This window comes from Cebidichthys violaceus, unplaced genomic scaffold (assembly GCF_023349555.1).
Source record: "Cebidichthys violaceus isolate CVI_PGR_0920_01 unplaced genomic scaffold, fCebVio1.0.p SCAF_76, whole genome shotgun sequence".
Classification (NCBI taxonomy): domain Eukaryota; kingdom Metazoa; phylum Chordata; class Actinopteri; order Perciformes; family Stichaeidae; genus Cebidichthys; species Cebidichthys violaceus.
Window position 1 is genome coordinate 770,001 of NW_027176960.1, and position 27,500 is coordinate 797,500.

Here is a 27,500-nt window from a genome sequence, read left to right on the forward strand (position 1 = left end):
ACAGCAACACAAAGAAACAGACAGCATCAGACAGCAACAGAGGCAGCAGACACACCTGGACAGGTAGACGCTCACAGAGATTGTTGTGGTTCATTAAGAGGACAAACTGTTGACAGGAGGATCAGCAGCTCACTAACCTGGAACTCTTTTCATTAACAGTGTGTATCTACAGACCAAGACCAGGTTCAGCATATCAGACCAGGACCAGGTCCATGGCTGACAGTGGATCAGTAAACGGTCTAAGAACAGATCCAGGTCCAGTTTGGATGTGTTCATGAATGAACGCTTTGAACAAGGTCAAATATCAGGTTCAAGACCAGGGCATTGTGAGGCCAGGACCAGGTCTGGTATAAGGTCCAAGTCTGTACAGTGTTGGGTCAGATGCAGGATCCATAAGACCAGGTCCAAGTCCCTGGTTCAGATTAAAAGGGTCTGGCAGTAAAAGGACCAACGTTAGAACCAGGTCCAGGTTTATAGCAGAAGAGTTTATTAAAGAATGAACAACAGGGTCTATTATCAGGACCAGGAGTAGGACCAGGACCAGGTACAGTGTGAGGTCTGTGAGTGATTCAGGGAGCGGCAGCTGTTTCTTCTTCTGCTGTTTTGACAGAACAGGAAGTGTTTTTGGTTGAGTGAAGAAGAATGAAGTTTATCTTTGAAGAGAACCAGACTGACAGGACGAGTCTGGACCTGAGGGGGGGGGGGGGGGGGGGGGGGGGGGGGTACGACACTCACTCTGGGTGTCTGTCTGCTGGACCTGGTCTGACAGATCCTGGGTCCCTGTTGGAACTGGTATGACTGACATGGACCTGGTCTGACTGATGTGGATCAGGTCTGACTGAACCTGGTTCCCTGTTGGACCTGGTCTGACTGACGTGGACCTGGTCTGACTGATGTGGATCAGGTCTGACTAATGTGGATCAGGTCTGACTGACGTGGACCTGGTCTGACTGATGTGGATCAGGTCTGGTGCCTGTCATGAATGATTGATGAATCTTTGTTATAATTTTTTAAACATTTAAAAGTTTAAAGAAAAAAAAAATGAAATAAAAATAATTTAGTTTTCTCTTTATTGTCAATCGAAGACATCCAGTGGGCGGGGCTTAAATAGACACCAGATAACAATCAATGATAATTATTATTTATTAAAATTGGACCTCCTCTTCTTCTTCTGTGGTACAAACACATGAAGTACTTTAATTCTTCAGCAGAAGAAGAAACAAACAGATTAAACGATTTAATCCAGAATCAGTAAACAGAGACGGAAACATTTCGGATTACACACACACACACACACACACACACACACACACACACACACAGTGTGAGTTACCTGCAGACGGAGTGTGAAGCTGTCACATGATGGATGTTGTGTCTTTGTCCTTGTCACTGATCCGCAGCAGGAATGTCACACACACCACAGAAGAAGAACAGATGAAACACTGCAGAACCACAGAAGAAGAACAGATGAAACACTGTGAGAACCACAGAAGAAGAACAGATGAATAGAACCACAGAAGAACAAATGAATAGAACCACAGAAGAAGAACAGATGAATAGAACCACAGAAGAACAAATGAATAGAACCACAGAAGAAGAACAAATGAATCACTGTGAGAACCACAGAAGAAGAACAGATGGACATGTGACCTATGACGTCCATTCATTTAGAAGCAGGACATTAGTCTGAACAGTGTTGAGACAGACGGACTGTTGTGTTATTGAAACTAATGAGCCGAAGACAACACACAACAAGAACACACACACACACACACACACACACACACACACACACACACACACACACACACACACAGGTAACATGAGAGCGTCACACACACCTGGACGCTCACCTGAACCTGTTAACTGTAAACACAGAAAGACATCCGTCACTTTCTCCTTCAGTCAGAACATGTCACCTGTACATGTACTACTACTACTACTACAGTATAACATGTACTACTACTACTACTACAGTATAACATGTACTACTACTACTACTACTACCACTACAGTATAACATGTACTACTACTACTACTACAGCATAACATGTACTACTACTACTACTGCAGTATAACATGTACTACTACTATTACTGCTACAGTATAACATGTACTTCTACTACAGTATAACATGTACTACTCCCACAGTATAACATGTACTACTACTATTACTGCTACAGTATAACATGTACTTCTACTACAGTATAACATGTACTACTCCCACAGTATAACATGTACTACTACTATTACTGCTACAGTATAACATGTACTTCTACTACAGTATAACATGTACTACTCCCACAGTATAACATGTACTACTACTACAGTATAACATGTACTACCACTACTACAGTATAACGTGTACTACTACTACTACTACTACAGTATAACATGTACTACTACTACTACTACTACGACTACAGTATAACATGTACTACTACTACGACTACAGTATAACATGTACTACTACTACTACTACAGTATAACATGTACTACTACTACTACTACAGTATAACATGTAGTACTACTACTACTGCAGTATAACATGTACTACTACTACTACTACTACAGTATAACATGTACTACTACTACTACTACAGTATAACATGTACTACTACTACTACTACTACTACAGTATAACATGTACTACTACTACTACTACTACTACTACTACTACAGTATAACATGTACTACTACTACTACCACAGTATAATGTGTACTTCACTGTACATGTACTACTACTACTACTACTACATATTGTGTAGGATATTGTGTACTGCACTGGTAGTACTACTATAGCATGATGTACACTGCACTCATAATACTACTAGTTACAGGTTACAGGTACTATATGTGCGTTACTGCAGTACTACTTTGAAACAGATTACTTTTGTCCTGATACAAACCGTATACATTATGTACTGTATACATTATGTACTGTATACAGTACATAATGTACGAAGTACAACAGAAGTACCAGGATGTTGTAGTACATTATGTTGCAGTATGAAGCAGATACTTAACTGGTTATTCTTACCCACAATCCTTTGTGCTGCAGACATGTGAGGAGGGGGGGGGGGGGGGGGGGGGGGTACCAGCTGGGTCTCACATTAGAGAACCAGGGTTCAGGATTCAGGACTACAGAGAACCTGAAGGATCAAAGCTGAGGATGAAAACCACTAAAGTGACTTAAAAGAAGGTCCAGCTGTCCTCATACTTACGGTCGTGTACTTCATGTACTTCATGTACTTCATGTACTTCATGTACTTTGATCGTCTGTCTGTGTACTTTAGGCCACACAGATAATGTGTCCTCGTACAAACAGAAGCTCAGAGGAAACAGGAGGACTCCTCTGAGCTGGTCCGAGACTCTCTGGACCTAAGACTAAACCTCTCAGAGGAGATGAAAGGAGAGTGAAGGAGGAGCAGAGTGATGGAGGAGCAGAGTGATGGAGGTGAAGAGTGATGGAGGTGAAGAGTCGACACCAGCTGCTTCCTCTGATTTAATGTCTCTACAATCACTCTGACCTTCCTCCTCCTCCTCCTCCTCCTCCTCCTCCTCCCCTACACTGCTGAAATGATTGACTCCACTGTTACTTTATGTTTGTGTCTTATGCTGCCTTCAGTCAATAGATCATGTGATCAGTTGTGGGCGGAGTCTCCCTTGTTTGTCTGCTGGTTTGTTTCACTAAACACAAAGTTATTAATAATATCTGAATAAAATATTTCTTTGATTTTGTTTCTTTGTTCAAAATGAAAATTTGATTATTTAAAGTACTTTTATACATTCAAAGTACATTTATACATTTAAAGTACTTTTATACATTTAAAGAACTTTTAGACATTTAAAGTACATTAATACATTTAAAGTACTTTTAGACATTTAAAGTACTTTTAGACATTTAAAGTACATTTATACGTTTAAAGTAGACTTTCATATTGAGCTTATTGAATCTAATTTATTTGTGAAAAACTGAAAACATAGAACAGATTTTTTACTTATTTTATTTTACTTTGAACATATTCTTTAGAGAAGATGAACAGGATGTTAAAATGTTAAAATGTCTCATTTCTTTATTGTTCATGAACAGAATGTTCACAGATCTGATCCCAGAACAGTGCTGGTGCAGCAGCGCCCCCTGCTGGTTCTATTCTGTAACTTTATCTGATCGTTTTATTAAACGTGTTTCTATCATCTCTGCTCCCTATATTTATATATTTATACACAGCTTCCACTCGGCTTATGGAGACAAATGAAAAATAACAACGTTTCTTAAAGGAAGTGAAATGAAAATGTTTATTTTGCTACATTGAGATTAAAAAGAGAAGAGAGAGGTATTATTATTATATTATATTATATATATATATATATATAATATATTATATTATTACATTACTATTGTACTTTATACTGTACTACAGTACTACTGCAGAAACAACATTTTACTTATTCATCAAAACTTTTACGTGAACTACTTTAACAACAGTAATGTTCTGAACACAGGACTTTTACTTATATTGTGGTATTTTCACAGTATGGTTTACTTACATAGTGTACTTTTCCAGCAAAAAGTACTTCATCCACAAGTGAGTATACAGAACCTCATTGGTGTTGGCTGAGTGACAGCAGCAACTGTGTGTGTGTGTGTGTGTGTGTGTGTGTGTGTGTGTGTGTGTGTGTGTGTGTCACAGTTCGTCCTCAAATAGACTCTCTCTCTGTAAACACTAACTGATCGTCTTCTCTCTCAGTAACTCTGTCAGTCGGTCACATCTTCATCTCATCAATACTCTGGATTCATATTTTACTGGAAGACAACAATCATCTTTATGAGGACGACTGAAAAGACCCAAAGGTATGAAATATATTCAACAGGTTTTAAACTGCTGTGATGGAAAATTATAACAATTAGTACTCTATTCAGGTACTTTGTACTCTACCTGTTCAGATACTCTGATGACTACCTGCTCAGGTACTCTGTTCTCTACCTGTTCAGGTACTCTGTTCTCTACCTGCTCAGGTACTCTGTTCTCTACCTGTTCAGGTACTCTGTTCTCTACCTGATCAGGTACTCTGTTCTCTACCTGCTCAGGTACTCTGTTCTCTACCTGTTCAGGTACTCTGTTCTCTACCTGCTCAGGTACTCTGTTCTCTACCTGCTCAGGTACTCTGTTCTCTACCTGTTCAGGTACTCTGTTCTCTACCTGTTCAGGTACTCTGTTCTCTACCTGCTCAGGTACTCTGTTCTCTACTAGTAAAGTTTTTGATGAGAGATTTAAAGTTTTCATTTTGATCCTGCAGGACTTCATCTGAACTGAGTCTGAACATCTGGATGTGAGAGTTTAGTAACATCTGGACATCCAGACATCAGAATAACACGTGGACACGTGTGAACAGCAGAAAAACATCTGGATCTTAAAGTTCTGTTTGAGGAGGAGGAGATGGGAGGAACAGTGTGTAAAGAGGAGGTGAAGGAGGAGAAGAGGAGGAGCGCTGTGAGGGAGGACAGTCTGACGTCAGCAGACAGAATCCGCCGATTCACTGTCAGACAGTTTGGTTACAACGTCCTGAGTCTGTCTCGTAGAGGACTGAAGGTACGATCAGGTTCCTTCATCTCTCTCATAGATAACTCTTCATTTGGATTGTTGGTACATACAACATATGCATTCCTCATATTGTCTGACATGTTATTGGATAAACAGTTACTTAATTATTCAAGAAAATAATGGACAGATAAAATGATTGTTAGCAAAACTTACTTCATCAATCGTCTCATATCCATATTTCCTCTATTTTAAGACCATCTGATGATGAGATCTGTTGTGGGTTGATTAACACCGGCCCTTTAAGAGCGTCACAAGGAACCCTACATGGGTTCTAGATGTACCTTTGGAATGTAAAAGGGTTCTTAGTAGAGCCCACTGTGTTCTAGTTAGCAACTTAGGAAGGTGGAAAGTTTCTGGATAGAACTCCCAGAGAGGGTTCTGGGTAGAACCATTAAAATATAAAAGGGTTCTTCTATTGGGACAAGCTGAAGAACCTTATGGTTGTAGTTCTCACCTTTATTTTTGTGTGCGTCTACCTCTAATCCTGCAGGACGTCCCAGAGGAACTATGGGAGCTGTTGGAGTTGGAGAAGCTGAATTTGTCTCTCAACAGTCTGAAGGTTCTTCCTCCTCAGCTGGCTTTGCTCTCCAACCTGGTGGTTCTCAACCTGTGGGGGAACCAGGTAAACCTCTGTCTGCCCGGTCCTCCTCATAAGAACAAACAAAGTATTTAAAAATATGAAGAAGGAATCAAAGAATCCCATCGAAAACATACAAATACATGAAAACAGAGTCGTTAGTAATGAGGTTCCACAGGGTTCTATTGTGGGTCCTCTACTATTTACATTATACATCAAAACATATTATTATTTAGTACATGTACTCAACTAAGTTCAAATTTGACATACTTGTACTATACTTGCGTATTTTCCTTTAATGATACTTTCATTTCAAATTCAAATATTGCAAAAATATTTTTTACTACATTACATACAGTATATCTTTTTACTTTAGGCTATCTCTGGTCTAAGAAGTTCTACTGTTATACTTTTTGTTGTTGTTCTTCATACAGCTGAAGCTGAAGCTTTACAGGTTCAGGTCAGTTCCGTGAGCAAGGCAGACCCCCCCCCCCCCCCCCCCCCCCCAGCAGCTGCTCTGTCCTTATAATCCCTTCTGTGATCCACCAGGATCCAGTTTCTGTTCTCTGTCCTATATTTATGCATCACAGAAAGTGTTAGAGTTGAACTTGAACGGCCATACTTTCTTATTGAGATGTTTCATGACATCTGATGTTTATTACTGTTTGTTGTTGTTTATTACTGTTTGTTGTTGTTTATTACTGTTTGTTGTTGTCTGTGTGCAGCTCAGCAGCCTGCCAGCAGAGATCGGTCAGCTGAGGAGACTCAGGGTTTTATTTGCCTACAGAAACAGACTGAGTGAAGTTCCTGAAGAGCTGGGAGCCTGTACACAACTGGAGGTACTGCACATAGTACTGTGAATACTCCTACTACTGCTACAAATACTACAGCTGGCTCTGCCTTTAAAGTCGGACTCAGAAACTGTGTTAGAATCAGTCTTAAACCAGTATTAGACTGCAGTAAACCAGTAGACTGCCTTAAACCAGTATTAGACGGAATTAAACCAGTAGACTGACTTAAACCAGCATTAGACTGCATTAAACCAGTAGACTGACTTAAACCAGTATTAGACTGCATTAAACCAGTAGACTGCCTTAAACCAGTATTAGACTGCATTAAACCAGTAGACTGCCTTAAACCAGTATTAGACAGCATTAAACCAGTAGACTGATTTAAACCAGCATTAGACTGCATTAAACCAGTAGACTGACTTAAACCAGCATTAGACTGCATTAAACCAGTAGACTGCCTTAAACCAGTATTAGACGGCATTAAACCAGTAGACTGACTTAAACCAGTATTAGACTGTATTAAACCAGTATTAGACGGCATTAAACCAATAGACTGCCTTAAACCAGTATTAGACTGCATTAAACCAGTAGACTGCCTTAAACCAGTATTAGACGGCATTAAACCAGTAGACTGCCTTAAACCAGTATTAGACGGCATTAAGCCAGTAGACTGCCTTAAACCAGTATTAGACTGCATTAAATTAGTAGACTGCCTTAAACCAGTATTAGACGGCATTAAACCAGTAGACTGACTTAAACCAGTATTAGACTGCATTAAACCAGTATTAGACTGACTTAAACCAGTATTAGACGGCATTAAACCAGTAGACTGCCTTAAACCAGTATTAGACTGCATTAAACCAGTAGACTGACTTAAACCAGTATTAGATGGCATTAAACCAGTAGACTGCCTTAAACCAGTATTAGACTGCATTAAACCAGTATTAGACTGACTTAAACCAGTATTAGATGGCATTAAACCAGTAGACTGCCTTAAACCAGTATTAGACTGCATTAAACCAGTAGACTGCCTTAAACCGGTATTAGACTGCATTAAACCAGTATTAGACTGCCTTAAACCAGTAGACTGACTTAAACCAGTATTAGACGGCATTAAACCAGTAGACTTCCTTAAACCAGTATTAGACTGCATTAAACCAGTAGACTGACTTAAACCAGTATTAGATGGCATTAAACCAGTAGACTGCCTTAAACCAGTATTAGACGGCATTAAACCAGTAGACTTCCTTAAACCAGTATTAGACTGCATTAAATTAGTAGACTGCCTTAAACCAGTATTAGACTGCCTTAAACCAGTAGACTGACTTAAACCAGTATTAGACTGCATTAAACCAGTATTAGACTGACTTAAACCAGTATTAGACGGCATTAAACCAGTAGACTGCCTTAAACCAGTATTAGACTGCATTAAACCAGTAGACTGCCTTAAACCGGTATTAGACTGCATTAAATTAGTAGACTGCCTTAAACCAGTATTAGACTGCCTTAAACCAGTAGACTGACTTAAACCAGTATTAGACTGCATTAAATTAGTAGACTGCCTTAAACCAGTATTAGACTGCCTTAAACCAGTAGACTGACTTAAACCAGTATTAGACGGCATTAAACCAGTAGACTGCCTTAAACCAGTATTAGATGGCATTAAACCAGTAGACTGCCTTAAACCAGTATTAGACTGCATTAAACCAGTATTAGACTGACTTAAACCAGTATTAGACGGCATTAAACCAGTAGACTGCCTTAAACCAGTATTAGACGGCATTAAACCAGTAGACTGCCTTAAACCAGTATTAGACTGCATTAAACCAGTAGACTGCCTTAAACCAGTATTAGACTGCATTAAACCAGTAGACTGACTTAAACCAGTATTAGACTGCATTAAACCAGTAGACTGCCTTAAACCAGTATTAGACTGCATTAAATTAGTAGACTGCCTTAAACCAGTATTAGACTGCATTAAACCAGTATTAGACTGCCTTAAACCAGTATTAGACTGACTTAAACCAGTATTAGACTGACTTAAACCAGTATGAGACTGCATTAAACCAGTGTTAGACTGTCTTAAACCAGTATTAGACTGCATTAAACCAGTAGTAGACTGCCTTAAACCAGTATAGACTTCCTTAAACCAGTATTAGACGGCATTAAACCAGTAGACTGACTTAAACCAGTATTAGACTGCATTAAATTAGTAGACTGCCTTAAACCAGTATTAGACTGCCTTAAACCAGTAGACTGACTTAAACCAGTATTAGACTGCATTAAACCAGTATTAGACTGACTTAAACCAGTATTAGACGGCATTAAACCAGTAGACTGCCTTAAACCAGTATTAGACTGCATTAAACCAGTAGACTGCCTTAAACCGGTATTAGACTGCATTAAATTAGTAGACTGCCTTAAACCAGTATTAGACTGCCTTAAACCAGTAGACTGACTTAAACCAGTATTAGACTGCATTAAATTAGTAGACTGCCTTAAACCAGTATTAGACTGCCTTAAACCAGTAGACTGACTTAAACCAGTATTAGACGGCATTAAACCAGTAGACTGCCTTAAACCAGTATTAGACGGCATTAAACCAGTAGACTGCCTTAAACCAGTATTAGACTGCATTAAACCAGTAGACTGCCTTAAACCAGTATTAGATGGCATTAAACCAGTAGACTGCCTTAAACCAGTATTAGACTGCATTAAACCAGTATTAGACTGACTTAAACCAGTATTAGACGGCATTAAACCAGTAGACTGCCTTAAACCAGTATTAGACGGCATTAAACCAGTAGACTGCCTTAAACCAGTATTAGACTGCCTTAAACCAGTATTAGACTGCATTAAACCAGTAGACTGACTTAAACCAGTATTAGACTGCATTAAACCAGTAGACTGCCTTAAACCAGTATTAGACTGCATTAAATTAGTAGACTGCCTTAAACCAGTATTAGACTGCATTAAACCAGTATTAGACTGCCTTAAACCAGTATTAGACTGACTTAAACCAGTGTTAGACTGACTTAAACCAGTATGAGACTGCATTAAACCAGTGTTAGACTGTCTTAAACCAGTATTAGACTGCATTAAACCAGTAGTAGACTGCCTTAAACCAGTATAGACTGCCTTAAACCAGTATTAGACTGCATTAAACCAGTAGTAGACTGCCTTAAACCAGTATTAGACTGACTTAAACCAGTATTAGACTGCCTTAAACCAGTATGAGACTGACTTTAACCAGTATCAGACTGTCTTAAACCAGTATTAGACTGCATTAAACCAGTATTAGACTGCATTAAACCAGTATTATTCTGTGGGATGGATAGTAGAGCGCCATGTAGTCCTGAACCAAAATTATTAACTTCTCCTCCATTAATCCTCCATTAATTTACTGTTGACCGATATTTACGGAAGAAATGAAAGCTATCTGCCATCTGTCATTGGTTGTTCCTCGTCACATGACATATTATGTCGTTCCACAAGTTGAGCTATTTTTATCTCGGTGCTCAGCTGTCTTGCCCTGAACGATAAGTGAGAGGGAACACTTGCTCATAATAACACCACTGTATGAAATGACAATGTTAAACAGTGTTTCTGTCTCTCAGGTTCTGAGTCTGGCCAACAACCAGTTGTCCTCGCTGCCGGCGTCTCTCTCCAATCTGACCCGACTGAGGAAACTCAACCTCAGTCACAACCACATCGCTCACATCCCGGGCTGCATTTACAACATGAAGGCTCTGGTGAGTTCACGGACGAATACAGCCGTGTTCCTGGGAAGTAGGCTCAGGTCGAAGGTCTGTCCAGATTCATCAGGTCTGCAAAGACCACTTCCTGCTTAAGGGGTCAGAACACGTGGAGTCTGAAAACTAGATGTATCCTCTTTTTCAATGTTGTTCCTGTTTATTTTGTTTATTTGTTTGATCTCTGCCACCTCTTCTGTCCCTGAAGGTGTTCCTCCACCTGGCTTGTAACCATCTGGAGAATCTGGCGGAGAACATCCAGGCTCTGGTGGAGCTCAAGATCCTCATTGTGGAGGGAAACAGCCTCCATTCTCTGCCAAAGGCCCTCTGCTGTCTCACCAGGTAACACCACCTCACCATGTAACACCACCTCTCCAGGTAACACCATCTCACCAGGAAACACCTCACCAGGTAATACCACCTCACCATGTAACACCACCTCTCCAGGTAACACCATCTCACCAGGAAACACTTCACCAGGTAACACCATCTCATCAAGTAACGCCATCTCACCAGGTAACGCCATCTCACCAGGTAACACCACCTCACCATGTAACACCACCTCTCCAGGTAACACCATCTCACCAGGAAACACTTCACCAGGTAACACCATCTCATCAAGTAACGCCATCTCACCAGGTAACGCCATCTCATCAGGTAACACCACCTCACCAGGTAACACCTTCTCACCATGTAACACAATCTCACCATGTAACGCCATCTCACCATGTAACACCACCTCACCATGTAACACCACCTCACCAGGTAACACCTTCTCACCATATAACACGACCTCACCATGTAACGCCATCTCACCAGGTAACACCTTCTCACCATGTAACACCACCTCACCAGGTAACACCACCTCACCATGTAACACCACCTCACCATGTAACACCACCTCTCCATGTAACGTCATCTCACCAGGTAACACCTTCTCACCATGTAACACCACCTCACCATGTAACACTACCTCACCAGGTAACACCATCTCATCAAGTAACGCCATCTCACCAGGTAACACCATCTCACCATGTAACACCACCTAACCAGGTAACACCATCTCACCATGTAACACCACCTAACCAGGTAACACCATCTCACCAGGTAATATTTGATTTAATCTGATTAATCTGATCTCTTTCAGGTTGGAGTTGCTGAATCTGGACTTTAACGACATTAAGGATGTACCTCAGGTAAAGTTTGAATTAATTCATAGAAATTATTTGGTGTCTTGAAGATATCGTTGTAGTTCATTAACTAAACCAATAATAAGCGGATACATTTTCAGGAGATGCACCAGTTGTCCCGACTGGAGAAGCTGGCCTGCCATCCTCTGGATAAAGGACTCCACATTGTTCACAACCCGCTGATGAAACCTGTGAAGGAGGTTCTGGAGGGGGGGCTCAGCGCCCTGTTCAACTACCTGAGGGCGAGTTAGGACTGTGGGGAGGGGCTTATTATTACCTGAGAACTGGATATAGGTGGGGGCAGGGCTTATTATTACCAGATAACTGGATATAGGTGGGGGCAGGGCTTGTGAACTACCTGAGAGCAGGATATAGGTGGGGGTGGGGCTTGTTAACCACCTGAGAGCAGGATATAGGTGGGGGTGGGGCTTGTTAACCACCTGAGAGCAAGATATAGGTGGGGGTGGGGCTTGGTAACTACCTGAGAGCAGGATATAGGTGGAGGTGGGGCTTGTTAACCACCTGAGAGCAGGGTATAGGTGGGGGTGGGGCTTGTTAACCACCTGAGAGCAGGGTATAGGTGGGGGTGGGGCTTGTTAACCACCTGAGAGCAGGATATAGGTGGGGGTGGGGCTTGTTAACCACCTGAGAGCAGGATATAGGTGGAGGTGGGGCTTGTTAACTACCTGACAGCTGGGTGATTGTCAAATATTTAGATGTTGATGCTACTGAGGATTAAGATGATGCAGAAATATGTGTTTTTATTTGTTTGTATGATAGATAAAGAGATATTTAGTTTTGTACAGTAAACAGTGACAACATTATGGACTCATTTGCAGTATTTTTTTGTGATATTTGGTCACGAACTAAAATCAGCTGCTCTGCTGCCTGCAGGTCTGTTTGAACTACACAACATCCACGTCATCCAAAAGTATGTGGAGAGCTGAACATTCCTGTTTTTTTTGTTTAACTTTAGCAAACATTAGCTTACATTAGCTAACATTAGCATGGGGTATTTTTGTATTTGGCTTCTGGAGGGATACTGAACTACTTGACTCAGCTAGAATAGACTAAGTATATTGTTCTTGCTTTTACAAGTTGCTATTAGCTGTACCTAGGCTGCTTCAGTGTTAGTGCTTTTGCAGTTTCTGTTTGTGTAAGTTAGGTATGATTTAGTTTCACTAGGCCAATTACATTACATTACAGTCATTTAGCAGACGCTTTTATCCAAAGCGACTTACAATAAGTGCATTCAACATTGGTAATCAAAAGAACTACTAGTCACCAGAAGTCATAAGTACATTTCCTTTTCCAAACAAGCATCTAAGAGCATGAAGCAGAGCATAACTCAGAGCCAATTGCCCTGTTAAGTGCCAGGGGAGTGGCTTGCACTCCTGGCAGACAATGAGCAATCAGTAGACAGCTGTCCTTAACCACTGCTGGTGCTTGGAAGCGTCAGCTTCCAAGCGTCGGGCAAACAAAGGCAACAGGCACTAGTCCGGGTTCAAGGCGGGTCACTCAACAGAGACGGCCCTCCTTGCGGTGACAGAGTCGCTTCACGCCGCGAGAGCTAACTCTCTCTCCTCGGTCCTGATTCTCCTGGACCTGTCTGCGGCGTTTGACACAGTGAACCACCAGATCCTCCTCTCCACCCTCGAGGGGATGGCCGTCTCAGGCGGGATGGGCTTCTCATATCTCTTAAAACATATTTCCTTGTTTCCTCTCTCCTCGCATGGTTTCCTTGCATCTCTCCATGCATCCCTGGTTGGAGGGACTAAGACGCAAAGAAAGGACGCAGGTGAGGGAAACGGGGATGCAATTAAGAGACTTGGGATGTACCCAGATCCTCCTCTCCACCCTTGAGGGGATGGGCGTCTCAGGCTCTGCACTCTCCCTGTTTGCATCCTACCTGACGAGTCGATCCTACCAGGTGACCTGGAGGGGGGCCATGTCGGAACCACGCATGCTGACTACGAGGGTTCCACAAGGTTCGGTTCTGGGCCCCCTTCTCTTCTCGCTCTATACAACATCTCTGGGTTCTGTTATTCGCTCGCGTGACTTCTCTTACCATTGTTATGCCGATGACACCCAGCTGGTCTTGTCATTTCCCCCTGGTGACACTCGAGTGGAGACGCGCATCGCTGCGTGTTTGGCTGACATCTGGAAGTGGATGACGACACACCACCTCAAGCTCAACCTGGACAAAACCGAACTATTGTTCCTCCCGGGGAAGGGTTGCCCACACCGGGACCTGTCCATCACCATTGATGATACCGTGGTGATGCCGACTCGGACTGCGAGGAACCTGGTGTGACCCTGAACAACCAACTGTCGTTCTTAGCAAACATTTCATCAGTTACACGCTCCTGAAGATTCTCCTGACGACCTGAAGATTCCTGCTCTACAACATCAGGAGGATTCGCCCCTTCTTCACTGACGAGACGGAGCAGGTTCTCATCCAGGCTCTTGTCATCTCCCGTCTGGACTACTGACACTCTCTACTCACCGGAGCCCCGGCGTCGGCCATCAGACCACTGGAGCTTGTCCAGAAAGCTGCAGCTCACCTGGTGTTCAATCGCCCCAAGTTCTCCCACACAACTTCCTTTCTCCGTTCTCTACACTGGCTCCCTGTAAGAGCTCATCCAGTTTAAGACTCTGGTGCTAGAATACAGGGCAGTGAAAGGAACAGCTCCTTCCTATCTCCAGACCACGGTCAAGACCCACACCCCCGTCAGACCACTTCTCTCTGCTGCCTCGGGGCGATCGACCCGGTCATGTCTGTTTTCTGTCCCGGTTCCTCAGTGGTGGAATGAACTCCCCACTGACGTCAGGACAGCAGAGTCGCTGCTCATCTCTCATCAGGATGAAGACTCACCTCTTCAAGAAGTGCTACCCTGAGCCTTCCACTCATTGTACTTATTGAATTTGTTTGTTTCTGTTCTCTCTGCTTCATGCTCTTAAATGTTTGTTTAAAGGAAATGTACTCATGACTTCTGGTGACTAGTAGTTCTCTTGATTACCAATGTTGAATACACTTATCGTAAGTCGCTTTGGATAAAAGCGTTGGCTAAATGACTGTAATGTAATAACATAGTAAGTTAGTTAGTCTAGTACACTAACATAGTGTACTAGACTAACTAAACTGTCATGGCTCAGAGACCGAGACTAAACAGCTGGCTGTTTATTGTCTTAACGTGATTTAAACCATATAACGGTGTGTGTGTGGCTGTAAACAACAGTAACAGAAAGAATAGTGTACATGCTGGTGGATACTTAAAGCCACACTGGCTCAGGTCCTCATCCAGCTGACGACCCTCCAATCAGCACCTGTAACACAACAGGAACACTTGGTGTACGGGAGGAGGAACCCATAAAAACAGGGTTCCCATCAGGAATCCCTACACAGGAAACTCTACTATTAGCAACCTACAAAACCTAATACTGTTCAACATGCAATCTTTGCGGGCTACAGCTTTTTATACTGTACCCCCCCCATCCTAGTCAGTTTACCAATCTCCGATCATCCATCAACCACAGCAACCACAGCATCTGTAGAAGCAACTTTAAGAGTAGCAGGAAGAAAAACAGGAGACCAGGAACTGCACAGAAAACAGGAAGCATCCAGATTTTCCAAGAGTGCCAACATGAAGTTGACCAAAGTAACCAAACAAATGTAAGGACCATCTCGACCTCTGACCTCTGAGCTCCCTCTGGAACTCCAGATACGGTACTGAACCACGAAGGGCATGAAGCCAGACACCCCTCGCTCCGACACAAGTCACCATTTGTGATGGTTAGAACTCTCCACCATCAGCTCTCTGTCACTGAACGACAGGAGGTAGTGAGGAACAGCCAGAGGAGACCTCCTCCTCCTCCTCCGCACCATCTCTCTCAGGTGTGGACTCTGACTCGTACTCAGCCCTTGTTGCCACACAAGGAACATCAGGGAAACCCTGCAACAGAGGGAGGCGATGTTACCGCCGGAGGAGGACTAACCACAACAGGGACACGTGGTGTACGGGAGGAGGAGGGTCGTCACAATACTGGAGGAGGTGGAGGAGAGGAGGGTCGTCACAATACTAGGACCTTTGTGACTTAATATACTGTGGTTCTATTCTTCACATACTAATGTCATGAGAAAAATGGAAGTGGAGGAGGTGAGGAGGAGGAGAAGGAGAGAAGGAGGAGGTTTACAGTTGAGCAGATTTCCGGCTGAACAGAAGAACAGAAACAATAATGAAGAACTGATTATTGATCTCTGATCAATCACATCTTTATTAAAGAGACGGAACAGAACTGATCTTTAAGACAAACAGAAAGCGTCTCTGGTCCCTCAGGAGGTTCTCCTACTGAGGTTCTAGCAGTGTTCTGTTAGAAGAACCTCGTGTAAGGGTCTAAGGTCAAGAGGACTGAGCGTGCTCAGTGACGACGTCCATGTTGTCAACGGCCACAACCGTCTCTTCCTGTTTGTAAGTCAGAGCGGGCGTCATGTCGTCGTCAAACAGGATGGGCGGGGCCTCCTCCACAGGCTCCGCCCCCACACCGTGCATGCGTTTCCTGTGCTGCTGCAGGTTCCCTCTGCGGTTGAAGCGCGCGGCGCAGAGGTCACAGGCGAACGGCCGCTCTCCGGTGTGGACGACCACGTGTCTGGCGAGCTGCGAGCGGCACTTCTTGTCTTTGCCACAGATGTGACAGACGAAGCTCTGCGGCAGCTTCGCTCCGTCGGCGTGGACGACCTCGCGGTGCCTCTTCAGGTGTCCAAGGCGCCGGAAGCTGCGGCTGCAGAAGTCGCAGCCGTACGGCCGGTTGTCGCTGTGGATCAGCGAATGACCCGCCAGCAGCGACTTGAATTTGAAAACCTTGCCGCAGATCAGACACGGGAACGCTTTGACTGGCGTCGTGCTCCTCCGGCGGCCCGCGGCGTGCGCCGCCTCGTTGACTTTCACCCTCAGGTGGATGCGCAGGTGGTGCTGCTTTAGGCAGGTGGCGTGCTGGAAGCCGCGCAGACAGACGCCGCAGCGGTGAGGTTTGTCGCCCGAGTGGATGCGAGAGTGAGCGGCGAGCAGCGCCTCGGACTTCAGCCGCTTACCGCAGACGCCGCAGGCGAACCGCGAGTCGGGCGACGGGTTCTCATGGCCGTCGGCCCGGTTGCCGTGAACCAGGACCTTGTGGCGCTTCAGCTGGTACTGACGGCCGAACTTGCGTCCGCAGACGTCGCAGAGGTGCGGCCGTTCGCCGGTGTGAGTCTGGAAGTGGACCGCCAGCTGCGACCGGCACTTGAACTCTTTGCCGCAGAGGTCGCAGAGCAGCGAGCTCGGTGCCGGCGGCTCTGCGGCGCCGCGGACGTGAGCGACCTTCTTGTGGTGCTCCAGGTCGTTGGTCCTCATGTAGGCTTTGGGGCAGACGTCACAGCGGTGAGGTTTGATCCCCGAGTGGATGACCTCGTGGGTCTTCAGCCTGGACCTGCAGCTGAAGGTCTTACCGCACGCCGCGCACAGCCAGGCCTGAACTGTGCGCTGCTTCTCCAGCTTGGCGACGCCGTTCGGGTGCAGCCGGCTCAGGTGGTGCTGCAGGTTGTCTCTGCGGTTGAAGCGGAGTTCACAAAGATGGCAGCCGAACGGCTTCTTCCCCGTGTGGATGAAGGAGTGTCGGGCCAGACTGGACTTGTTCTTCATCACTTTACCACACACGTCACACACGGTGCTGTCGAGCTCCAGCTTCACCGCACCCACAGGTGCATGATGGGAGTCTGAGTCCAGCTGGACCTCCTGGTCAGGGTGACAGTTCACAGCTGGGGGGGGGGGGGGGGGGGGGGGGGCAGAGAGTAAGGAGTTAATACTTCATAATTGTTGGAGAAAAATAACTTTTAGAATGATCAGTTCTTATTGTTTAACACACAAGGCTCCCTGAAGTCTGTGGCTCCTGTGTGAACTCTCTTCACACTTGCTATCTCAGATGTTCCTTGTTTAGCAGTCACTGTGACCTTCTGGAAGGGACGATTGTATATCTAACTAAACGTCAAGATGACGTTTGCTTGTGTGGAAGGGGCGAGTTCAAGACATGTAACATAGCTTTATGCAAATGATTCTGTGCAAACGCACTTGTGTGTTATCAGAAGTATAAATATCAGACTCAGAGACAGACCTCTGAGCAGCCTTGATACATGACTTGTATGTGTTTCAACTCTGTCTCCTTCTTGCAAGAATAAATGTCCTGTGATGATGACTTTTACATCGGCTTCGAGTGAATTTCTCTAACAATAATAAACTTTATTATGACACTGATGAGTCAAATGTATCATAAAAATAATGAAATAATCCTTTAAAATAAATACACTTATTCGTTGTATAAACAAATAAATAACGTAAATTAAGGTAAATACAAAATGACAAAATAAAATACAAGAAACTTGATTATTGATAAAATAATATATAAAAATGTAAAAGATATAAAAGATAATCACAAATAAAACAAGACATTTGCATATAAAATAAAGATTTTGATAAAATGGATTTAAAATAGATAAGTAATATTTTTCCTTCTGCTTAATAAATCATGTATTTAAAATATATATATATATAAAATATATATATATATATATATATATATATATATATTAAAAATGAAGAAAAACATTTAAAAATGAGAACTAGGAAAATACTGTATATAAAACTAAATTTAAATGTTTATTTCTACTAAATAAAATTATATTTTGAAGTCTGATATTTTATCATGAATGAAGACCGACTTCTTCACTCACCTCCTTCAGGTGGAGTCCAGGTGGGATCACCGGTGTCCTCCTCCTCCTCCACCTCCTCCACCACCTCCTCCTCCACCTCCTCTTCTTCTTCTTCTTCTTCTTCTTCTTCTTCTTCTTCTTCCTCCTCCTCCTCCTGTTGGATGTCAGTAACAGGCGGCACACGACGGTAGCGACGTCGAGAAGAACCTTGTTTGACGGCTTTAGACCTCTGAAGTCTCCTCTGGGACCTGGACTGTGTGGGTTTGATGGGTCTGGGTCTGGTTCTGGTCCGGTTGGTGGTGCAGTGCTGCAGCAGAGCACCACCGTCTGGTCCATCAGGTCTGACTGCAAAACACTGCAGCAGCATCGTAGACGAACCTGCAGAGTTTTAACATCGGGAGGATTAAACCATCAAATCTTTAAATCCAGAATAAAGTATTCAAGTAGATAATAAAGTATTCAAGTCTAGAATAAAGTATTCAAGTCAATAATAAAGTATTCAAGTCAATAATAAAGTATTCAGTTCTAGAATAAAGTATTGAAGTCTAGAATAAAGTATTCAGGTCTAGAATAAAGTATTCAAGTAGATAATAAAGTATTCAAGTCAATAATAAAGTATTCAAGTTAATAATAAAGTATTCAGTTCTAGAATAAAGTATTCAAGTAGATAAAGTATTCAAGTCTAGAATAAAGTATTCAAGTCAATAATAAAGTATTCAGTTCTAGAATAAAGTATTCAGGTCTAGAATAAAGTATTCAGGTCTAGAATAAAGTATTCAAGTAGATAAAGTATTCAAGTCGATAATAAAGTATTCAAGTCAATAATAAAGTATTCAAGTCTAGAATAAAGTATTCAAGTCGATAATAAAGTATTCAAGTCTAGAATAAAGTATTCAAGTCTAGAATAAAGTATTCAGGTCTAGAATAAAGTATTCAAGTCTAGAATAAAGTCCAGACTAAAGTGTGGGAGGGTTGGTAGAACACAGTAGAGTCCTGCTGGACAAACCGTGTCCTCAGGTATGTCTCACCTGTGTGTCTCCAGCTGAGCTGCTGAGTCAGTAGATCCACCTGAACAGCAGCGTCTCTCCTCTCTGCTGATTCACTCTGACAGCCGACCTCCCTCCTCTCCTCCTCCGGACTCTCCCACTGACAGCCCACCTCCTTCCTCCTCTCCTCCTCCTCCTCCCTCCTCGTCTCCTTCTCTCCTTCGTCTCCCAGCAGGAAGACACACAGCTCTTCTCCTCCTGCAGGAGGCTCCAGGAGTCCAGACGACATCTCTGAAACATTTATTAATCAACCAGTCTGGATTAATAGTACTGCTGCATTCATGTCTAGTACTGTACAACCTGAAGTACAAGTACCTCAGGTTTAAGGTAATATTCCACCAGTAAATGAGTCTGTTTACTATCAGCTGTATTTCTTACAATATATAATATTGAACCTGTCTCTCTCTCTCTCTTTATCTCCCTCTCTCCGTCTCTCTCTCCGTCTCTCTCTCTCTGTCTGTCTGTCTCTCTCTCTGTCTGTCTCTCTCTCTGTCTGTCTCTCTCTCTCTCTCTCTCTCTCTCTCTCTCCGTCTCTCTCTCCATCTCTCTCTCTCTGTCTGTCTCTCTCTCTGTCTGTCTCTCTCTCTCTCTCTCTCTCTCTCTCTCTCTCTCTCTCTCTCTCTCTGTCTGTCTCTCTGTCTCTCTCTCACAACAGTAATATTTCCTTTATTCGCTCCGTCTTGTTTAATCTCCGCTCACATGCTAGCGTTAGCACAATTAGCATTAGCACAATGCTACTTCCATATTAACGTAACTGATGAAATACAAGTGTCCGTTTTACCTGCTGAGCGCGTGAGGAGTCTCTGATCAACAAAACGACAGATTTAACGTAAACACTAAAGTACAGCTGACACTTAGGGCCGAAACCGGAAGCATTTCTTTTTCCTCTTTTTCTTGTTTTCCGGTTCCGGTAGGATGCGCTCTAAGACGGGTCGGTGCTGCCCCCTACAGGTCGAGCCGTGTAACTATCAGATCCGTCTTCATGTGATTATTAACATTCTGTCAAGTCTTCTGAAATGTGACGTTTCAAAAATGAAAAATGGCGGATTATCTAACGGTCACTTTTTAAAAGAATGTTTCCTTTGGACCGGGTTAGGGTCATTATATATATATATATATATATATATATATATAGAGTATAGTATAGTATAGTATAGATAGATACTTTATTAATGTTGCATCAGTATATGATGAGTTATGATTTAGTGCCATATAAATATATACAAATATATTTTTTTATATATTTGTATATACATAACTATAAATACATAAATATATGTATATATATATTCTTATATATATATTTATGTTATTTATATTTTAGTGCCGGGCAATGATTTTAATTTGTATCGCGATTATTTGCAGAAAATCATGCGATTAATCTCATTGTTATGCTCAAAGTTCAATAATGAATTCAAAAGTAGTGTATTGCTCACTTTTATTTTAAAGTACTGCTATACGAACAAAAGTACAATAACATTTGGTTTTAAACACTTTAACCAGTGGGTCTCAAACTTTTTATTTCACGCCCCACCGCCATAACTAAATTGTAACAAAATGGTTAAAATGTTGAATTTTGATTGAAATAACAACATCTTGTGACTCCTCCATCTGTGCTTTTTCAAATAATAGAATAAAGAAAATTGCAATCACTTTCAAGTAAACCAGATTTCTCCATCAGACAAAAACAAATACAATGTTCAGTCACTTTGTTAGAAAAATGCAAAAAAAACCCTAATATTTGGCAAAAGATAATAACAATAAAGTGCAACCTGTGAAAAGCTAAACAAATCAAATATTTGGCAGTAAAGAGTTTCACTGAGTTTTACACTGCATGTCTTCAAACCAACAATAACGTGCAACCTGTGCAAAACGAGTGCAGATATGTGTGAGTCAGTATAGTGCTGCAATGAGCTGCTCTCCACTACAACTCTGTTTAAAACAGACTTGAGAGAGGCAACAGCAGAAGAGCTGATCTCACGGAGGTAGGATGTGTGATATATATATATATATATATATATATTACATGTATATATGTCATATATGTATATCTGTCCGCATTCACTGTGAATCACAGAGCAAGATCGGCCTCATCACATGTTCTTCTTGGCGTCTTGCTGTTTTCTCGGATGCATCGCCTGCGGTTGCTTTTCTTCCCTTCCTGCCAAATGTCTCTTCATTTTGCACACTAAGCTACGCATGCGAGTCACCAAGGATCTTGGCCGTCGCGCATGCGCAAGCGTAACCCGTTAGCGGCGTAATGTAAACATTTCGCCATGTATTTATTAATGACTTAGTTTTATGTTTGTGTACTTTGTACTTTTGTAATATGTAAAGTTCTCAATAAAGTTCTTGAAATAAAAAAATTCTGCATTTCCCTCTGCGCCCCACCTGTAATACTACTGTATCCCCCAGTATGAGCTGGAACATGTTGCGGGGAAGAGGGAAGTCTGGGTCAGCCTGCTTGGCCTGCTGCCACCGCGACCCGACCCTGGATAAGCGGAGGAAAATGGATGGATGGATGTTTTCATGACAGTCAGATGTGAACGCAGCTCCCACTGTTCATCAATATAATGCACCGTATCTCCGAGGTGACGACGGTTTCCCCACAATGTCCGGTAGTCTCTGGTGAGAGCAACAGCTGCTGCAAAAAAATAATTGTGGCGTTAATTAATTAATGCGTTAACGTGATAATAACACGTTAAATTTCCCATCCCTAGTATATATATATATATATATATATATATATATATATATATATATATATATATATATATGTATATATATATATATATATGTATATGTATATTTTGTCTGAAAATACAATAATTTAAATATGAAAAAATGTTAAAGTTAATTAACACACACACACACACACACACACACACACACACACACAGTGAGGTGACAGACTCCAGTTGAAGAGAGTATACATATTTTTATTTGCAGTATTTTGGAATCATACAACATAAATAAAAGCTTTCATTACAATTATGTTCACGTCTGCACCAGAGCCATATATAACCAGGGTTACACCGACTCAGAGCCATATATAACCAGGATTACACTAAACAGAGCCATATATAACCAGGGTTACACTTGTTCAGAGCCATATATAACCAGGGTTACACTTGTTTAGAGCCATATATAACCAGGGTTACACTTATTCAGAGCCATATATAACCAGGGTTACACTAACCAGAGCCATATATAACCAGGGTTACACTAAACAGAGCCATATATAACCAGGGTTACACCGACTCAGAGCCATATATAACCAGGGTTACACTAACCAGAGCCATATATAACCAGGGTTACACCGACTCAGAGCCATATATAACCAGGGTTACACTAACCAGAGCCATATATAACCAGGGTTACACTAACCAGATCCATATATAACCAGGGTTACACTGACTCAGAGCCATATATAACCAGGGTTACACTAACCAGAGCCATATATAACCAGGTTTCGTATCGTTTCCTGGTCTAACATTAGAACCATCGGACATGATTGTCTCTCTGTGTGCTTCACAAGAACGAGGACGACGACATCGACACTGAAAACAACTGAAGGAATAAATATTCTTTCCTGCTTCCGCCCGCTCTATGTACACTATTAACAAATCGCCTCATCTTAAAAACCACCAACCAGCATCGTCCGGCTGCTGAGGAGCAAACAAACAGGACCTCAGAGACCAGGACCTGAAGGGGACCAGACCTGGGAAGGGGTTGTGGATGTAACTGATCAAACACCACAGAAGAAGAGCTAAATGTTTACATATCTTAAGATGATAACGAATGAATCTCAACTAAACGGCTACTTACTACCTTCTTCCAGAGCTCTTGACCGTATGACACAGTTTTCATCCTCAGAATGAGTTGTGAGGAAACGACTGAAAGCTCTGGAACAAACACGAGTAAGTAGACCTTGAGTTGTTTGTCCGGTTTAATCAATCAGTGATTGTTTTGATTTTCAATTATTCTCTTGACTCCATTTTTCAGTTTAAATCTGATTAATCCCATTTCATAATGAATCTTTTCTCGTTATCTATATACATATACGTATACGTATATGTATATACATATACGTATACGTATATGTATATACATATATATATATACGTATATATATATATATATATATATATATATGTATATGTATATATATATATATATATATATATATATATATATATGTATATAATAAAGTCTCTTTAGAGTCTTCTTGGTGTCTCAGGTGAGCTCAGGTAGATCCTTTATTCAACAGGACGCTCCACCCGGATGTTTTGGTTCATTTCACAACAAATAAAAACAACAAAGTGACACATGATGAGTCAGTGCAAAACATCCTCCTCCTCTTCCTCCTCTTCTCCTTCAGTCAGTAGTTCACCTCCTCTTCCTCTTCTCCTCTCCTCTCTCCTCTGTCCTCCTCTTCCTCCTGTCAGACTGTGAGGAAGAGGAGGATGATGATGAAGAGTGTCTCTTGTTGATGTTAAGCAGAGTTGAGATACTCCAGGGCGACTTCATAACAGAACTTATACTGTTCCTGTAGAGACACACAGAGGTACAGGTCACCAGAGGAGTGTGTGTGTGTGTGTGTGTGTGTGTGTGTGTGTGTGTGTGTGTGTGACTGTCTGTGTCTGTGTGTGTGTGTGTCTGTGTCTGTGTCTGTGTGTGTGTGTGTGTGTGTGTGTGTGTGTGTGTGTTACTTACCAGCAGGTCCACCATGTTTGGTTTGTTGTTTCTCAAAGTTTTCACGGCGTGAAAAACATCAACGCAGCGTTGCTGTCGTAACATCTCACAAACTATACTGATACTACAGAAGACTCCACTACGACCTCCTCCGTTCCTGAGGAGAGGAGAGAGAGGAAGAAGAGAAAGAGAGGAAGAAGAGAGGAGGAGAGGGGAGAGGAGAGAGGAAAGGAAACAAGCAGAGAAGATATTACAGTCAGATTGTGTTTCCATGTTTTCTCCACTAGAAGGAGACAAAATATCACTGATGAACTCAAGAAAACGGCTCAGTAGTATTAGTACTTTTAGTATCAGTATTCTATTAGTGTACTATCTCCAGACTATACTGCAGTATCAGTAGTAGTATTAGTGTACTATCTATGTACTGAAGTACCAGCAGTAGTAGTAATATTGCAGTAGTAGTAGTAGTAGTAGTAGTGGTAGTAGAAGTCGTGGAAGTAGTAGTATCAGTAGTAGTAGTAGTAGTAGTAGTGGTAGTAGAAGTCGTGGTAGTAGTAGTATCAGTAGTAGTAGTAGTAGTAGTATCAGTAGTTCATGTGTATCAGTAGTAGTAGCAGCAGTAGTAGTATCAGTAGTAGTAGTAGTATCAGTAATAGTAGTAGTATCAGTAGTAGTAGTAGTATCAGTAGTAGTAGTAGTAGTAGTAATATCAGTAGTAGTAGTAGTATCAGTAATAGTGGTAGTAGTAGTAGTAGTAGTAGTAGTAGTCTCAGTAGTAGTAGTAGTATCAGTAGTAATAGTAGTAGTAGTAGTAGTATCACTAGTAGTAGTAGTAGTATCAGTAGTAGTAGTTCCTGTGTATCAGTAGTAGTACTAGTATCAGTAATAGTAGTAGTATCAGTAGTAGTAGTAGTAGTAGTATCAGTAATAGTAGTAGTATCAGTAGTAGTAGTAGTATCAGTAGTAGTAGTAGTAGTAGTAGTATCAGTAATAGTAGTAGTATCAGTAGTAGTAGTAGTAGTAGTAGTAGTAGTATCAGTAATAGTAGTAGTATCAGTAGTAGTAGTAGTATCAGTAATAGTAGTAGTATCAGTAGTAGTAGTAGTATCAGTAGTAGTAGTAGTAGTAGTAGTATCAGTAATAGTAGTAGTATCAGTAGTAGTAGTAGTAGTAGTAGTAGTAGTAGTATCAGTAATAGTAGTAGTATCAGTAGTAGTAGTAGTATCAGTAATATTAGTAGTATCAGTAGTAGTAGTAGTAGTAGTAGTATCAGTAGTAGTAGTAGTAGTAGTAGTAGTATCAGTAATAGTATCAGTAATAGTAGTAGTATCAGTAATAGTAGTAGTATCAGTAGTAGTAGCAGTAGTAGTAGTATCAGTAGTAGTAGTAGTAGTAGTAGTATCAGTAGTAGTATCAGTAGTAGTAGTAGTATCAGTAGTAGTAGCAGTAGCAGTAGTATCAGTAGTAGTAGTAGTAGTAGTAGTATCAGTAGTAGTATCAGTAGTAGTAGTAGTATCAGTAGTAGTAGTAGTATCAGTAATAGTAGTAGTATCAGTAGTAGTAGTAGTATCAGTAGTAATAGTAGTAGTAGTAGTAGTAGTTCCTGTGTATCAGTAGTAGTAGTAGTAGTAGTATCAGTAATAGTAGTAGTATCAGTAGTAGTAGTTCCTGTGTATCAGTAGTAGTAGTAGTAGTAGTAGTAGTAGTATCAGTAGTAGTAGTTCCTGTGTATCAGTAGTAGTAGTAGTAGTAGTAGTAGTAATATCAGTAGTAGTAGTAGTATCAGTAGTAGTAGTTCCTGTGTATCAGTAGTAGTAGTAGTAGTAGTATCAGTAGTAGTAGTATCAGTAATAGTAGTAGTATCAGTAGTAGTAGTTCCTGTGTATCAGTAGTAGTAGTAGTAGTAGTAGTAGTATCAGTAATGGTAGTAGTATCAGTAGTAATAGTAGTAGTAGTATCAGTAATAGTAGTAGTATCAGTTGTAATAGTAGTATCAGTAATAGTAGTAGTATCAGTAGTAATAGTAGTAGTAGTAGTAGTAGTAATAGTAGTAGTATCAGTAGTAGTAGTTCCTGTGTATCAGTAGTAGTAGTAGTAGTAGTAGTAGTAGTATCAGTAATAGTAGTAGTATCAGTAGTAATAGTAGTAGTAGTATCAGTAGTAGTAGTAGTATCAGTAGTAGTAGTAGTAGTAGTAGTAGTAGTAGTACTCTTACAGGCAGTGCACCACCGTGCGTCCTTCTCCTCCGTCGTACTCTTCCTGCCATTTGTCCACCTGGTGGACCAGTTTTAAGAAGGACCTCTTGGAGACCGGCGTGTCTCGGTACATCGGCCAGCCGAGGAACTGGAACTGCTGCACCATCCGGTACCCGTCCTGAGGCTGGAGGAGACAGGGAGAAGAGGACGCTCAAAACAAGCTCGCCCAAACGGCAGGAAGAGGTGGAGAAATAAAACACACCCTCAAGTCAAATCAAACACACCCAGCCTAAACCCTGAGAGGAAGGAAGGAGGTGAGCAAGGACGGACATGAGGAAATAAGGAAAGGAACAGAAAGTAGGATTTACAAAATAGAAACGAGGAGGTAAGAAAAGGAAAATATAAGGACATAGGAAGGAAAGCAGGTATGCAAAGGAAGGAAACGAAAGGAAGAAAGTGGGAAGAAAGGAAAGGAAGATGCATGTGACAGCGAAGGAAATGAGTGAAGGAGGAAAGTAACAAAGGTAAGAAGGGAAGGACTGTACTTGTGTCTCTTTTCAAAGTTCTTTAACACTACAAGTCATCATTCACCCATTCACATCCATTCATACACTGATCAGAACTATCTAACATTCACATCCATTCATACACTGATCAGAACTATCTAACATTCACATCCATTCATACACTGATCAGAACTATCTAACATTCACATCCATTCATACACTGATCAGAACTATCTAACATTCACATACATTCATATACTGATCACACTAATGAAAACTAACTGTTATCTTACAACATATAAACTAAGCTATGTACAGTATGACCAAAGACTAACCATAATCATATATAATATATATATACTGTATATATAATATCTAAGATTATGGTTAGTATATAATATAT

General features: G+C 41.6%; 3 protein-coding genes across 12 annotated transcripts in view; 1 reads left to right on the forward strand and 2 right to left on the reverse strand.

The window, feature by feature from the left end:
* Window positions 1-4,768: 4,768 nt before the first annotated feature.
* Window positions 4,769-12,251, forward strand: LOC137892169 (leucine-rich repeat-containing protein 30-like). Of its 2 annotated transcripts, none has more exons than XM_068737127.1 (8): window positions 4,769-4,855; window positions 5,302-5,594; window positions 6,097-6,228; window positions 6,909-7,022; window positions 10,592-10,726; window positions 10,935-11,068; window positions 11,874-11,922; window positions 12,003-12,251. In XM_068737127.1, the coding sequence occupies exons 2-8, from the start codon at window positions 5,442-5,444 to the stop codon at window positions 12,165-12,167; spliced, it is 882 nt and encodes a 293-aa protein (XP_068593228.1). In that variant the 5' UTR covers window positions 4,769-4,855; window positions 5,302-5,441; the 3' UTR covers window positions 12,168-12,251. The 2 variants fall into 2 exon arrangements, with proteins under 2 accessions (XP_068593228.1, XP_068593229.1); XM_068737128.1 differs by having other exon boundaries at window positions 12,018-12,251.
* Window positions 12,252-16,173: 3,922 nt separating this feature from the next.
* Window positions 16,174-20,573, reverse strand: LOC137892153 (zinc finger protein ZFP2-like). The gene is made up of 4 exons (XM_068737093.1): window positions 20,483-20,573; window positions 19,684-19,932; window positions 18,677-19,033; window positions 16,174-17,707 (listed from the first exon to the last, which is right to left on the reverse strand). Exons 2-4 carry the CDS (start codon window positions 19,928-19,930, stop codon window positions 16,317-16,319), a joined length of 1,995 nt encoding a protein of 664 aa, XP_068593194.1. The 5' UTR covers window positions 19,931-19,932; window positions 20,483-20,573; the 3' UTR covers window positions 16,174-16,316.
* Window positions 20,574-22,619: 2,046 nt separating this feature from the next.
* LOC137892148 (receptor-type tyrosine-protein phosphatase mu-like) overlaps window positions 22,620-27,500 on the reverse strand; it is a 107,816-nt gene continuing 102,935 nt past the window's right edge. For all 9 annotated transcript variants that reach the window (XM_068737084.1, XM_068737083.1, XM_068737082.1 and 6 more), the window contains 3 exons: window positions 26,612-26,775; window positions 24,418-24,553; window positions 22,620-24,250 (listed from right to left, as the gene is read on the reverse strand). In XM_068737084.1, the coding sequence (XP_068593185.1) occupies window positions 24,197-24,250; window positions 24,418-24,553; window positions 26,612-26,775 (354 nt within the window). In that variant the 3' untranslated portion in view covers window positions 22,620-24,196. The remainder of the gene's footprint in view (window positions 24,251-24,417; window positions 24,554-26,611; window positions 26,776-27,500) is intronic.

Bases quoted from the DNA above. Each gene is read 5' to 3' on its own strand.
- LOC137892153 (XM_068737093.1), bottom strand. From the start codon at position 19,930: ATGTCGTCTGGACTCCTGGAGCCTCCTGCAGGAGGAGAAGAGCTGTGT. The intron at 19,034-19,683 runs GTGAGACATACC...AAAACTCTGCAG, and splicing joins GCTCAGCTGGAGACACACAG to GTTCGTCTACGATGCTGCTG. The intron at 17,708-18,676 runs GTGAGTGAAGAA...CCCCCCCCCCAG, and splicing joins CTGGACTCCACCTGAAGGAG to CTGTGAACTGTCACCCTGAC.
- LOC137892169 (XM_068737127.1), top strand. From the start codon at position 5,442: ATGGGAGGAACAGTGTGTAAAGAGGAGGTGAAGGAGGAGAAGAGGAGG. The intron at 6,229-6,908 runs GTAAACCTCTGT...GTCTGTGTGCAG, and splicing joins TCAACCTGTGGGGGAACCAG to CTCAGCAGCCTGCCAGCAGA. The intron at 10,727-10,934 runs GTGAGTTCACGG...CTGTCCCTGAAG, and splicing joins TTTACAACATGAAGGCTCTG to GTGTTCCTCCACCTGGCTTG.